Source organism: Bison bison, unplaced genomic scaffold, assembly GCF_000754665.1.
Source record: "Bison bison bison isolate TAMUID 2011002044 unplaced genomic scaffold, Bison_UMD1.0 scf7180017864172, whole genome shotgun sequence".
In the NCBI taxonomy this organism is placed as follows: Eukaryota; Metazoa; Chordata; class Mammalia; order Artiodactyla; family Bovidae; genus Bison; species Bison bison.
This window is the reverse complement of record NW_011494744.1, coordinates 2,816,357-2,832,289: the sequence shown is the minus strand read 5'-3', so window position 1 is coordinate 2,832,289 and position 15,933 is coordinate 2,816,357. Positions and strand designations below refer to the sequence as shown.

Below are 15,933 nucleotides of genomic sequence, written 5' to 3'. Positions count from 1 at the left end.
GTCACTGTGTTGGGCACCGTAAGCTTAGATAATATATATCAGCTGTACCGCCAAAAAAGTCAAGTAGACTTAAAGAAGATAAAGCATTGTATTCATGGAATAGTTAGGTTTTCATCAAGGCTAAAAGTCATCATTTCTTACCCAGGAACTTAAAAAAAAATTCTCAATAAACAATACACATAGCATCCCAGATTGGAAGAGATAACAGTCATTTAATTCAATGGTTTTCACAGTTTTCTTAGCCACAGATCCTTGTCTTCTTCAAACAAAATCTTGGTAGAAATACATTACATAATAGACGAGCTGGCTCTTCTCTAAGTGAACTTGGCAGAACGATTTTCTAAGCTGTCCTTTCTTGGATTTCCACTCAAGGAACCACTTCAAATTCTGCAGTTTTTTTTAATGTTGCTTCTCAGTGTCCTAATAATTTCTCTCTTATTTGGGGGAATTCTTGATAATGTATAATTTCAATCTTTCCTATTGTAAAGTATTAAAAAAATAAAGTTTATTTCTGCTTGACTGCTTGGCATATCTCATTTGTCTGTCTGTTCTATAACTTTTTGTTGATTGCTTCTTTTCTTACATGTGGTGTGTTACTTGAAGACTATCTGGATGCATATTGAATTTGAGTTGTATAACTCAATGAAACAATCTTGGCTAGGGTGACCAACCATCCTAATCCCCAAACTGAGGGATTTCTGGGAACACAGGACTTTAAGTGCTAAAACCAGAAATATCCCAGCCAAACTAGGACAAGTTGGTCCCCTAATATTGACACAGAATGGCACCCAAATAAAGTTTTCAAGTGGATATAGTTCACGGTTTCAGTGAATGTGAGTTCATGAATAAATAGATTAGTTGCTCTGAGCATTTTAAGTTGATTTTTCTGATTCTGTAAGCATGGAGACTAGCTTTTTGTAGGTTACTTTTAGAATTATTGAGAAAATCTTACTATATAATCCTGTTCAGATGTTCTCCAGTTCCATGAATGTGAATTGGATAATGTCTTAAAACACACTAGTGGTCACATAATTACTGAGGAATTTTATTTTTCAGTTACGTTTTGAAGGATTATTTTCCAGGGTGGCAGGGGAGGGAGTTGGTGGGTTGGGAATGAGATAGAAGGGGTCTTACCGAAGATTTTTTTAATTATTACTATGAAATTTTTCAAAAATACAGCCAAGTTGAGAGAGTTTTACAGAGTGTAACTATATACTTGCCATATGAATTCTACCACTAGCTGTTCACCATACTGTTTTCTTACATATCCAGCAATTTTTCCCTCTTATCAGTATCTTACATTTTTTGACACACTTCAAAGTAATTTGCAAGTTACTATACACACCTCCCTAAATTCTTTTAGTAGGCATCAACTAGAGGTCAGTATTTGTTTGTAGTTTTTGTTTGGATGTGGAATTTACGTACAATGAAATATACAGCTCTTAAATGTACATTTACTGAATTTTGCCTAATGCAAACACCTGTGTAACCAAAACTCTTGAAGATAGAGAACATAACCACATGGCAGAGACAGTATCCCATCCAAGGCAGTCTCCTTGCCTAGAGGCAACAACCATTTTGATTTTTTCTACAGTAGATTGATTTGCCACTTTGGACCTTCATGTCCATGAGATCGTACAGTATTCATTGACTCTTTTGTGTCTAACTTTTTTTCACTCAGGTTAATGTTTTGGCGATTCAGCAGTAACAATAATTCTTTTTATTGCTGAGAATATTCCATTGTGTGAATATACTGTAGTGTCTTTGTACAGATTGTATTTTAAATGATAAGATAGAAGATTAAGCCAATAGAAATAAGAATTTTAATGCTGATTTAGTGTCTGACTTTGTTATCTGTTATCTTGGGGTTAGTCTCGACATTTCTGCACCTCAGTGATCCTTAAAAATACATGCATTAGACCTTAGGCAGTGTCTATAAATGCGATGAATCTATGAGTGCTTTAATGCTAAACACAACTATTATTCAACACCTTAAACTTTTAATCCAAAATTGGGTCTCCTGATGTCGGCCTTCATGAATTGGTGAATTTGTACTCTAAATTTGAGAGAAAATAGTTTATTTGCCACTGGATAATAGTCTTCATAAGAGAATACTTGAGCATTTTTAAGTTAATAACAAGTGTTGAACCTGAACCCATAATTAGAGCATTTTAAATTTTATACCACTGGCTAATTTCCATTTTTTCTGATTGTTAAGGTTAATGCTCTGGATAATCTCGGTCAGACTTCTTTGCACAGAGCTGCACATTGTGGTCATCTGCAAACCTGCCGCTTACTCCTGAGCTATGGGTGTGATCCTAACATTATATCCCTTCAGGGCTTTACTGCCTTACAGATGGGAAATGAAAATGTGCAGCAACTTCTTCAAGGTATTGAATACTTCGATGAAATTATTTTTTCAATTAACTTATAAATTTTTTCATATATCATGTAGGAGTTGGTAGTAAAAAGATAAATTTTCAAAATTATTGGCTGTTACTTCTTCTTGATCAGCTCATTGTAGTCAATGCCCGCATGTTGTTAAGTCTTTAATGTTTTCCCAGTAGTGTTTGCTACTGATCTTTGCTGAGTAAATAGCTGGCTCTTAAGCTTTTATCTAGAAAGGTTTTAAGAGTGAGATGTAATAGTTGCCATTTCTTTTTAAAGAGAGGAAAACTGAAAAGGGTAGATATCTCCAGTAGAGCAACCAGAGCTATAAATAATGCTCTAGAGACCAGTCCTGCCTCTTCACTCTTTTCTAGATCCTTCATATAAGGCATATAGAATCTGTACAAGGTAACCAACTATTTGACTTATGTTTGAATACACTGATATTCATTGCATTTAAAAATCAAATCAATTTATATTCAATATCTACACATTTGGCATAGGTTAAACATTTCAGCCTAGAAATCTGGTCCCTTCCAATTAAAGATAAATAAAAGAAACCTGGTCCCATAATTTCAAAGTGTCTTTGCCTACATCTCTGTATTTTACTAGAAATTAATAGAACGTCTGACACCTCAAAGCTCAAATGAGAAGAAATGTAACAGACCAAGCGTTTTGTACCTTTAATAGTCCCCCTTGATGATCCTTAAGCCTGTGGTTTAGAAGCCACATTTTGAGAAAAACACTGCTTGAATAGACGAAGGCAGATTAATAAGATCTCCTGGGAACTTCTAAAATTCTGAACTACAAGACTGCTCTCAAAATTGCCTTTACTTTCCCATTTACCATGCATTTGTTTCAGTGTCAGAGTTGAGGGTAATAGCATTAGTTCTGTTCAGTTACCTAGTGATGGACATTGACAGTCTTCCTAATTTTATGTTAATGCTATACATTACTTTTCCAATGAGTTTCTTTAAGTGGAATTTCCGAGTCAAGGTTAACATAATTGTTAAATCATCTCCTAGAAAGGCTGTTATGTACCATTTTACATTCCTATTAATAGTGTATGACAGGACCAGTTTTCCTTGTCAGCCTCAGATATTATGATTCTTTATAATTTCCTTGGGTGAGTGTGTTTGTGTATGTTTGTATTACAGAAATAATAGGTGCTTTTTAAAATGCAAATTATAGAAATATTGACAGTGTAACTCCTTCATTTGCTCTTTGTCCACTAATGGATGAAAGAAAAGCCCAGTATATCATTTTAATTTGCATTTCTAAGGTGTATGCTGCAGTATTTTTTCCAATTTTTTCTTTGCCTATAATTTTGTTAGTGCTATGTTGTTGTCTGACAGATATTTTTCCAAATCAGATATTTTTTTGGTTCTGCCTTTGATGTACTGCTTTAGGATGCTTTTCTATTTCAAAATAAATATTCACCTATTTTTTAAAATATTTTTAAGGTTTAACCCATCTGAAGTTTATTTGTTCTGAGATACAAGGTATATGTTTTCTTCCTTTCTTATGAGATTTAAAATGAGCTATAAAACATAGAGTTTCAGACCTGAAAATAACTTCACTTGTTTCTAATCCAACGTCTGTCTTTTTAGAACTGGAACAATCTGAGGCCCAGAAAGTTCAAGTGACTTGTTCCAATTCAGATAGCTAGTCAACGGCAGAACCATGGGTAGATGTCTAGCTGTTGCTCTCCTTATTTAATACTTTACCACCAGTCACTGACTTCATTATAGAGTAATCTTTTGTTATCTATTTTATATTCCGTTATATTGCTTAAATCTCATTTTATAGTTATTATTCATATCTATATACATTTCACATATGTGATGTTTCAAAAAAGTTTATACTGCTTTTCCCGTACTACTATGGAGATTTCCTACATAATTGCCATCAAACTGTAAAAGGAACTCTGAGATAAGATGCCTCCCTTAAAACTTGGTCGGTCCCATCTTCCAAATAGAAGTTAATCACTCTTTCATTCTCTCTCTTCCTTTTTTTTTTTTTTCTTTTTAGAGGGTATCCCATTAGGTAATTCAGAGGCAGACAGACAGTTGCTGGAAGCTGCAAAGGCTGGAGATGTAGAAACCGTAAAAGTAAGACATGATCTTATGGTTTTTTTAACATTGGGTTTTTATTTTGACAGTGTTTAATGAATCTGTACTGTTAAAAAAACCTAGTTATTTATATGTGCATTGTCTTAAAAGGTAAATAATGCTAATTAGTTCTGCTCTGCAAATAAGGATCATTGAGTAATGAAAGAAACTAGTATCACACACATCTCGGTAAATATATCACAGTTATAAATTTAGATAATGACGTGTTTATGGGAATGCATTTTGTTTAAAGAACCTATTCATTTGTCCCTTTAAAAGAATGAACTATATGAATTATTGTCTCTTCTTGTTTACATTTGATACATAAAACAGGAAGGGAAGAAAACTAAACAGTGTATCCCTCTGTCTGTATGTTTATTCTGATTTCTTTGCCTCCTCTACCTCTGTGAGGACCCAGTGTTTAAATATAGTAATAACACAGTGTCACCACTTTTCAGAGCCACTGTCTCCCAATAATCCTCAATTTATCTGGATTGAAATGTTTTTTTCTTTTTCAGAAGAGCCATCCTGAGCCCTTCTGTGGCCCATCTCCTATAATGTTCTTCCATAGAATAACCTTTCCTCAAATTTTGCTTTTACTGTAATACATACGTATTTATGTGATATATAATCATATGTAATGTCTTACTGCCTATACCAGATATTCCTGTTCCTACAGAAACTATATTAGTATATCCAGGTATATAATCCAGAAGATTGAAATTTTGAAAGAGCAAGACTGTTTTTCAAGTCAACTAATATAAATTAAAATTAACTCAGCATGTTTCATGATTAAATAATTCTTTAGTAAAACAATGTTAATTTCAATTTCCAAAGCTAGTAGGAGGGAAGAAGCCCTGTTGTGTCCTCCTCCCACAACAGACTTTCAAAAAAATGCTTGGTCCTATTTGAGGGAGCATTGATAGGTAATAAGTTTTATTAAAAGCTAAAATTACTGATTTGATTCATGGCAGAAGTCTCCATTTGAAGCAGTTTCACTGTATTTCTCTATGGTGTTCTTAATCCTGAACAGACCTACCCCACAAAGTAAATTTTAGATTTCTTGAGAATAAAACAATGTGAATGATGGTCTCATCAGAACTTGAGCTCTGAGGATATTTATTCACTGTGCTTTTAAATCAAGAGATTTCTGAAAGTTGATTTTTAAAAGTCCATGTGCTCTTTTCCTCCCGCTTTATCTGTGTAGATAGTACAGTCATCTCCAGGTAACTTCAGATTTCATTGTTTTGAAAGAAAAATGCTATTATGCAGTTTTATTATTTGACTTGTTTCTCTTACTGGCTAATGAATGACTTACAGAAAAACAAAACACTCAAGGGTAGTGAGCTGTTTGTTCTTGGAGGAAATGATAAGTTGTGTTAGATGGGCAGGTGGAGTTAAAGTCAGGTAGCTGATTTTTATGTGTGTTGGGTGGAGGTGGTGATAAAAAATTGTAATGCTCATCCATTTACATATATTAAAGAGCATAAAACTATGTTCAGTACACCTACTATTAAAAACCAGACTTTGTTTTCATAAAGATAGAAGAAAACTATAGGAAGAAACAGATGAAGTGAGGATAAGACTGGGTGCAGGAATTGCACTTAGAGAATGAAATAATGCCATTTAATTGAGGAGGACCTTCTTCTCTCCCTGTGATAGGCATTAGGCTGTCTTCCCTTACCTCTACTTTTAAAGTCACTCACTGGAAATTTATCTCCGTCAGCCTTTCTGTCCCTGCAATACCACCTGCATGTTTCCCAGTGAACACTTGATTATGTGCTTGCTTGTGTTTGTTTACTGGTGAGCTGTCAGGCTAGATACTTAGAAACCTACTATTAGAAAACTTCTCTGAATGGACAAAATTAAACTTGAGAGCTAGGGAGTTAGAGTGGCCAGTGATAACTACTGAATCTAGCAGCAGCACTTTATACGTGTTGAAAATACTTACTCCCTAGAGCCGACTTCAGACCCACAAAACACCCTTTATCAGTGGTAGAATGCTGAATGTGTGTATCTAACAGGCTCTCGTGTGGAAAGCCACTGAATAGCGTTATCAGACCTGCTATTAAACCCGTTGAGGTAAATCCACTGATCCCTGGCTCCTTTGGTTTATTAGGCTTAGCTTATCTCTGCTTTTAGGATAGGCTAGTAAAAAAGAGAAAGGATTTTTACTAATATTCTTTTATTCTAAAATATTCTTTTGACTTTTTTTTTAAACACCATGATTTATTATCTGTGCTGCTTTCTTTCCTCAAATATTCATACTTTTCATGCAAAATACCCTTGAGTATTTTGAGTGTTACAGCCTCTCTCAGTCAAGCTTCCTCATCTAAACAACAACAACCAAAAAAACGTAAGAACTTGAGAGTGACTTCTTAATTCTCCCAAGGATGGTGCATAACCAATAGCATTCTGTCCATTCATTCATTCCGTATAGTACAGTATAATTCTCTAGGTGTAATGCCTTGACAGTCAGCATCAGCATCATATGGAGCTTGTTAGAAATGCAACTTCTCAGGCCCAGTCCCAGACATCTGGAGACTGGACCCAATGCACATGAAAACTTGAGAACCACTGTTCTAGAACAGTACTCCTCAGACTTTTAATGTGTTTACAGATCACCTGGAGATCATGTCAGAATACAGATTCTGATTCAGTAGGTTGGAGCGTCTGAGAATCTGAGTTTTTAACAAGTTCCCAGGTGATGCCAATGCTTCTGTGATCCCATGTATCTGTATATATATTTGCCACCAAATGGAAATTACTGTTGCTAACTGGTACTTACATTACCTTTATGTTAATAGTAGTAATCGTAATAATAAAATTTACCCACTAGCTTTCACAAAAGAAGATGATTACAGATAAGAGGACCAGAGGGATTGCCAATAAAGGACAAAATGAAATAAGAATAAATAGAGAGTGTCTGAGAAATTTGATGAGACAAAATAAATCAGGCATTTGAAATTTCTACTAGATGAATGAAAACAAGAAGTCAGAATATACAGCATCATGTGTCTTGCATCCTACAGAAATTGTGTACTGTTCAGAGTGTCAACTGCAGAGACATTGAAGGACGTCAGTCTACACCGCTCCATTTTGCAGCTGGCTATAATCGGGTGTCTGTGGTGGAATATCTGCTGCAACACGGAGCTGACGTGCATGCGAAAGACAAAGGGCAAGTACCAGTGCCTTTATCTGACCTTCTTAGGAAAATCTGAAAACATTTTTATGAGACGGTGGTTCTTTTATTTTCAGAGAAGTCTGTTCTCCAACATTGGCTTAAATATACTTCTTAATTTCAGTTAAAATTTTATGATTTTTACCAAGTATTTTTATGAAGACTTAGTTGCTTAATGCCTTGTTATTTTATAATAGCCAAAGAGATTGCAACAGTAGTGTGATACTGATTTTTAATGTAGTAAATAGTTTGCATTGAGGATACTTGATTTCTTCCAGTTTATATTAATTTAAAAAAAAAAAAAACTTCTTGGGAATCCCCTGTTGGTTCAGTGGTTCTCACTGCCATGGCCCCAGGTTCAACTCAGTCCCTGGTCAGGGAACTAAAATCCCATAAACTGATATGTGGCCAAAAGAGAAAAAAAGATTAAAATAAATAAAAATATATAATTCTTAACCCTAGATATTGCAAAATAGATGCTTGTTATGGTCTCTGCAATTTTAAATATTTTAAAAATTTCCTCTCTGCCCCTGTCAAAGTAATTCCATTTCTGCTTACAATAAATTTATGTTCTATAAATTAAAATCAGTAGAATTTCTTGAATAAGTCAATAACTTTATCATCTCTGTGTAGTTATTTAAATTAAAATATATCTTTGTGTTGTGTTTTTTATTTAACTTTTCATTTCAGAGGCCTTGTACCTTTGCACAATGCATGTTCTTATGGACATTATGAAGTTGCAGAGCTTCTTGTTAAGCATGGAGCAGTAGTTAATGTAGCTGACTTATGGAAATTTACACCTTTACATGAAGCTGCAGCCAAAGGAAAATATGAAATTTGCAAACTTCTGCTTCAGGTATATTGAAGTATTTATGAACAGGGTATATAATGTAGAATATGTTTATTATATTACTTGTAGCTCCAAACTTTAATAGTAAAGGGATAGGAAGCAAAACTCTAATTGTGTACCTAGACTTCAGAATAAATGTCATGAACACTATAAGCCAGGTTTATTTAGCACTAATGAAATTGATAGTACGTTGGTATCTGTAGGTATTTTACAGTAAAAACAAGACTGCAGTTAAATTTATACCTTATACAAACGTTGAAATGTTTGTGAAAACAAAATAGCATATGTGAAAGGTAATTTTTAATGAAATACTACTTTGTTTTGAATGTAGTTTAAAATTTTGGTTATATTCTTGCATTATTAAAGCTCAGTAATATTTAAGTGTCTTTTTTATTGTAATTTTTTGTGTATTAACATTGTTAATAGTCATGTTAACCTTTAAGTGTCTGTATAAAATAGATTGACTATTTTTTTGTTATCCAAAGGCAAACTTAAGCTAAATCTTCCCTTTCTGTTTTTCACATGCCCAGCATGGTGCAGACCCCACAAAGAAAAACAGAGATGGAAACACCCCTTTGGATCTGGTGAAAGAAGGAGATACAGATATTCAGGATCTGCTTCGGGGAGATGCAGCTTTATTGGATGCTGCCAAGAAGGGCTGTTTGGCCAGAGTAAAGAAGCTGTCTTCACCAGATAATGTAAACTGCCGTGATACCCAAGGCCGGCATTCAACACCCTTACATTTAGCAGGTAGGTGAACGAAGTGTCACAGATTTAGGCTGGCACATCTAAGATTCATTTTACCTGAGTAAAATATTTCCTGTAAGTAAATTTGAAAGATTCGAATCAGGTGTCTTCTAATACCGTATACACTAGAGTGTTTGTACAGGGCCATGCTCTCTTTAGTATAGCAATTTACATTCAGTAAGAATAATTGGAAGCAGCTTTGCCAGTCTCCATGTGCTTTAGAACCTTTATTCCAGGTTATCATGTTGTTTGAATCATCTTTGGTGAATGTGTTTTCGCTATAGAAGCTTTAAAAATATGCCTGAGTCAGCCTTCCTGATGGAAAGTTAAAATTTTCAATTCTTCTAATGATAGTTGTTAAACAGAAGCAGAAAAAAGTCTTTACACTTCCACAAGTGACATAAAATTCTTGTTATTTTTTGTATTAGTTTGTAAGGCCTGCCTTAACAAATTACCACAGACTAGGTGGCTTAAACAACAGACATGTATTTTCTCAGCTTTGGAAATGTTGGCAGGATTGGTTTTTACTGAGGCCCCAGTCCTTGGCTTGCAGATGGCCACCTTCTCTTTGAGTCCTCACGTGGCCTTTTCTGTGTATATGTGCATCTCTGGTGTCTCTATGTCCTAACTTCTGCTCTTATAAGGACAGCAGTCACGTTGAATTAGGGCTGACCCTCACGGCCTTGTTTTAACTGAATTACCTCTTAAAAGGCCTTATCTTCAAGTACAGTCACATTCTAAGGTACTAATGATTAGGGCTTCACCATATGAAATTTGGGGGCTATAGTTGAGTATCTAACTTTTGTTCTGAGTTTTCGCTCATGAAACTGGCACGGTCTGTCTTTGTCTTCACTGCATGAAGTGCAGCACTGTGATTTCAGTACAGCTTTCTGAGCTGCATTGAAGGTGCCAGCAGGACTTCCCTGGCAGTCTAGAGGTTAAGACTCTGTGCTTCCACTGCAGGGGCATGGGTTCCGTCCCGGATCAGAGAACTAAGATCCCAACAAGCCTCGTGGCCAAAAAATAATAACAATTTTTAAATAAAAATTCATATACCTTTAAAAAAAGAAGAAAAAGTTGCTAGGGAATGGGTCATTAAAATTACTGAGCTACTAGTCTTTTAGTGGAGTTGCATCATAGGCATGTTTGACCCATACAGATTAATATAAATATACATGGTTTAAAAAGAGAAAAAAGGAATGCAGGTGTTTCTGCCACTTTGTGTAGTGTGGGAAGTGCTCTTCTCTCAGTTCCTTTCAGTCTCACATTGTGAGCAACTATGTTCCTAGGGAGTTTCTGTTTATTTTTTGGCCATGCCTGGTGTGGCATGCAGGATCTTAGTTTCCCAACCAGGTATCAAACCCAGGCCCCCTGCAATGGAAGCACAGAGTCCCAGCCATTTCCACCAGCTAAGTCCCATAAGAGATCATTTTAGTGTTTGTGGTTTAGACCTTTAAATTATGACCCCGTGTGAGTTGGGACCCCACAGGCCAAGGGAAAGAATTACTCCATCTCTGTGTCTTTTAGAGCATTTTGGAAGTGGAGTTAGTAGTCTATGTAAGACAAAATGTGGCCTGATCTCAGATTGGGATTGTGCTGTGCATAATTATTTACATTAGGCTTTGAATGGTAGCTTATCTAGAACACTATTACTTTGTAAGTCTGTGTTATCTTTGTAAGTGGCAAATACATTGTACACACAGAACGTTTCTCACTTACGTAGTATTATGCTTTGAGACATGGAAGGACTTTTGGATTTGGTGTATTTAGCTTACGGTAGTTTTGTTTTTCTTGATCTTACTGAAATTTTTTTTTTTTTTTGCTTTCGATGTCTCAGCAAAAGGCTGAAAACTGCAGTAAAAGTGAATGAATTATATATTTTGAACTATTTTAAAGTTTCAAGTGACAGCTGATTTTATGTTGGCAAAGTTAAATTCCAGATTTGCTTTCGAACTATGATTATGTGTCAGATACAGTATATCAATACATCTTTTTTTTTTTTTTTTTTTTTTTTTTACCAAGAACACATACTAAGATAGCTGTCGGTTCCCAAGATGACAGCTGGGGGATTATAGTACATTTATAAAATACTCAGTTTTACTACTTCATGGCTTTAGCAGCAGTAGATTCTGCTGCCCATAGAGATGTGTACACTTACATTCTCTCTGACAAAAAGCATGTCTTTGTGATATTCTGAGGAAATGGGACCCTGAGACCCACTGATATGTTGTCTTCTGTTCTGCCAGCCACTTCTGTTCCTAACTTCGCTTTTGTATGATTGGATGCCTTTTGCTTGCAGCCTTGAGACCATTTACCTGAGTTCAGGAAGTTGTATATACAATAACCATGAAGGCAGGGACTTTGGTAAGAAGGTTTTAAAAGGAGCTATTTAAGTAAATCAGCCAATATAGCTTTAGAATCTCAAAAAGAAATGAATTTCATCACTGAAAATTTCCAACTTGAGGCCAGTGGGCAATTTTTTTCATAAGCTAAATCTTTAGTAGATTCCATTGGAGAATTTGAGATTTCTATCAAATCTCTTATTTTAAAAATCCTATCTTTTAGAAATATATATATATATATGTAGCTATTTTTATATTAACAAATAAAAGTAATTTTACTTCTTTCCTGAATTAGCTGGTTATAATAATTTAGAAGTTGCGGAGTATCTCCTACAGCATGGAGCTGATGTGAATGCTCAGGACAAAGGAGGACTTATCCCTTTACACAATGCAGCGTCTTACGGCGTAAGTTCTTTCATGTTAGCTTTTAAAATGCCAGCAGTTTTCTCAGTGAAAATCAGTGTTACAATGCAAAGGAAATTTAGTTTGACTTTCTCATTTTACAGAGAAGTAAATATGAGCGCTAAAGAGTAAATAACCTCTAAGTTTCCATTCTCAGGCTGTTGTAGCTTGCGGGGAGCTTGCTGTCTGACATGGACGTTTTGTCTTCCGTTATTTTACCTTCCTCAGCACACATCTCTTATTTTCAGTGAGATGTTAGTGATTTTGTTTATTTGTTGGTACCCAGAAAATCCACTGGGGTCATACAAATCTGTTGAGATCAGATGCATTGTTTCTGACTTATATTTAATAGCCTTGAATATTAATCATCAGTATTGAACATCTTCAGTTGATTAATTAAGGAAGGCTGCAGGTTTATAAATTGATGTTTAGCAGTTATAATACCTAAATGAGATATTGTTAAAGTTCCATTAGTTTAGTTTCTTTCTGTGTAGTATTATCTATTTTCTGGATATTTTCTCAAGTTATATAAATGTCTACTACTGTAATTTCTAATCAGTAGCCCATAAATTTTGATGGAGAAAAAACACAGTTTTTCATTTCTAGAGTATAGCTAGTGTCTTTTTAAGAACTACAATATAATAAAGTAATAATTCAGACTATAACAGGTTTATTTTCTTCTACAGCATGTAGATGTAGCAGCTTTGCTAATAAAATATAATGCGTGTGTCAATGCTACGGACAAATGGGCTTTCACACCTTTGCACGAGGCAGCCCAGAAGGGACGAACACAGCTTTGTGCGTTATTATTGGCCCATGGAGCTGATCCAACTCTTAAAAATCAGGAAGGACAAACACCTTTAGATTTAGTTTCAGTAAGTGATGGGATTTTTGAAAAATCTCAGTGCTTTCCTGACGTTCTGAAAATTCCCTTGGCATATATATATATATAAAATGTTTTCTTGGTGAATGTGGCAAAATCTGGCGTTTAGCTTGGTTTAAATTTTGGATCTCTTTGGTATTAAAATATAATAAGTAAATAGTAGAATTATCAGTTTTTGTAAGCTGAGTACTTTTAGAAATGGGAAAAAGAAGTATAAGGTATACTGCTTACAGTAGTTGGGAAACAAGCAGGCAGGGCACTTCATGAACAGCGTTCAAGGGGCACAAGATAGTATGGGCCCGGGGGTCTTTATGAACCACCCAGCCGGGAGCGTTGCCTCCAGCATGCAGCTGCAGAGCCTGGTTTATAGACATTTTCTTCCCTCCAAACACTGTCTCATCTCAAAGGTTTTATTGCATACCCCGCCAAAACCGTTCATGAAACAAGTTTGTTCCTCCAGTTTTCTGTGGGAAGTCCTTTTTCCGTTTCCTCTCCTGAGAAAATTCCTACATGTGTCTACACTGTGGCCTCCAGCCTCTGCTGCGGCCACTGTGACTCAGGTGCCTCTCTTGCCTCTGCCCCTGAGGACACTGACCCAGAGCAGTAGAGGGAAAGGGAGAGGAAATTCTTCTTGAGATGGAGAAGGAGAGAGTCTGTCTTGCAGATTGCTTTCTACCGAGAGAGTCCATGGTTGCAAGTTACATTGAGAAACTGAAATTTAGTTCAGCTGGTTGGATAGAATTTTCTAAGCAGGCTGACAGCTCAACTGTATTTGCAAGATTATTTCTTAAGGGAAATGTCCTTCCAGTTCCAAGCTAACTTAGAAGTGAACTTTTTTTAATTCAGTCCACCCATGTGTTAGTCCACTAGATATAATTAAGTGACATTGAAACAGGGTGCCCTAGAGAACATGCTTGGGCTTTAGAGTCAAACAGACCTGCCTTAGAATTTTAGCTCTACCACTTAACAGTTGTATGGTTTTGCAGGTTGCTTAACCTCAAAGCCTCAGTTACCTAATCTGTAAATGGAGGTAAAATGTATTTGGTTAATGTGAGAATTAAATGAGGGGATATACCTCATGCTCTCAGGTACATAAGAGGCATCCAATAAATTGTGCTATTATTATTTTTAAATGTTACATACCAACTATGAGTGTCATGGGAGTCCTCAGATTCAGGGAAAGAAGATGAGGATTGAAAAGGCAGTATAAATGACAAGCCATGAAAATAAGTCCTGATTACTTCTTGCTGAATGTTAATTACTTGGTGTCTTAATTGAGCATTGTAAAAAAATAGTTGTTGTTTAATTGCTAAGTCATGTCTGACTCTTTTGGGACCCTATGGCCTATAGCCCACCAGGCTCCTCTGTCTATGGGATTTCCCAAGCAAGAATACTAGAGTGGGTTCCATTTCCTTCTCCAGGGGATATTCCCAACCCAGGGATTGAACCCACGTCTCCTGCTTGCCAGGCGGATTCTTTACCACTGAGCCACCGAAAGAATAGTATTTGTTACTAATTAAATTAATATACCAGTAAATTTGGGGATTTTTTTCCATTCTGGCATATTTGATTAAAATTATATCCTTGTTCCCTACCCTTCCAGATGTTCGATTTTGAGAAACAAATATGTTGCTGAAATTTTTCCCCAAAAAATCAACCATCATTCTGTTTGCTAAAGTTCCACATAGATCGAATTACTTCAGAATGCCTTTAAAAGTTTTCAGATCTTACTTTTTAAAGTTTATATTTCTAAAATTAATTACAGTACTTTTCAATCATGATGTCTTAGGATTTTTTTTCTTGCTTTGCCACATCTTAAATTTCTATTTTGTATGCCTCAGAGTATATGTTCTATATTCTGTTTTACATTTAATAACAGTTTAGCTGAATATCACTTATTTGCTTCACTTTTTAAAATAATCATCTTTATATAAGCAATTCTAGTGCGAATCTGCTAGGGCTTTGTCTCTTTTTTTAATGCATTCTGTTGGGTATAGTAGAGTTTTACACCTGCTTACTGCGGATTTCATCTCCATCTGACATCTACTCCAGGCAGATGATGTCAGTGCCCTCCTGACAGCAGCCATGCCCCCTTCAGCTCTGCCTTCGTGTTATAAACCGCAAGTGCTCAATGGCATGAGAGGCCCAGCAGCCACCGCAGATGCTCTGTCTTCAGGTCCATCCAGCCCATCAAGCCTTTCTGCAGCCAGCAGTCTCGACAATTTGTCTGGCAGTTTTTCTGAGCTATCTTCAGTAGTCAGTTCAAGTGGAACAGAGGGTGCTTCCAGTTTGGAGAAAAAGGAAGGTGAGATATCAGCCAATATCAGCCAAAATAACTGATATTGGATTGCTGAAAAATCATTTTTAATATTATTGAATTCTAATGAAACTTTCTCCCTCTACGTTCAGACTTGATGAGGTTCTAATGTTAACCTACTCTTTAGATGTAAACAACCTTTTTGAAAGCTATAGAAATCCTTTTGGTTGAGTACTATGCCTTTATTTATCTCTTCCAGCGTATTATAATTTTGAGTTTTTTTTTTTTTTTTTTAAAGGAAAGGAATTCTGTGGTAGTCCAGTGATTAGGACTTGACAGTTTCACTGCCATGGGCCTTGTTTCAGTCCCTAATTGGGTAACTAAGATCCCACTAGCCACATGGTGCTGCCAAAAAAGAAAATAAAAAGACACATATACCTACAGTCTCTTTACCCTAAGATAGGGAAACTTTCATTTTTACATTCAGGTATAATTGACATATAATATTATATTAGTTTAAGCTGTATGAAAACTTATTTTAAAGATACAATTAAAAATAAATTTTTAAAAAAGAAAAGATTTCTTTGTAACATGTGAGTGCCTCCTTGGTTAGCCCTTTCTTTTAATGATGAAATTTTATACCTTTTTTCACTTTTTTTTTTTGGTATGGCAGCACGTATATGGGCTCTTAGTTCCCTGACTAGGGATTGAACCTGTGGCCCCTGCATTGGGACTGCAGAGTCTTAACCACTGGACCGCCATGGAAGTCCTC

General features: G+C 35.7%; 1 protein-coding gene across 2 annotated transcripts in view; it reads left to right on the top strand.

Annotated features, from left to right (window-relative positions):
* TNKS2 (tankyrase, TRF1-interacting ankyrin-related ADP-ribose polymerase 2) overlaps nt 1-15,933 on the top strand; it is a 48,999-nt gene that overhangs the window by 13,335 nt on the left and 19,731 nt on the right. The window contains exons 11-18 of one of the 2 annotated variants that reach the window (XM_010842205.1): nt 2,219-2,390; nt 4,420-4,499; nt 7,532-7,677; nt 8,371-8,536; nt 9,061-9,280; nt 11,915-12,024; nt 12,708-12,896; nt 14,957-15,209. In XM_010842205.1, coding sequence (XP_010840507.1) covers nt 2,219-2,390; nt 4,420-4,499; nt 7,532-7,677; nt 8,371-8,536; nt 9,061-9,280; nt 11,915-12,024; nt 12,708-12,896; nt 14,957-15,209 — 1,336 coding nt within the window. The remainder of the gene's footprint in view (nt 1-2,218; nt 2,391-4,419; nt 4,500-7,531; nt 7,678-8,370; nt 8,537-9,060; nt 9,281-11,914; nt 12,025-12,707; nt 12,897-14,956; nt 15,210-15,933) is intronic. The other variant, XM_010842206.1, reaches the window with a different exon arrangement.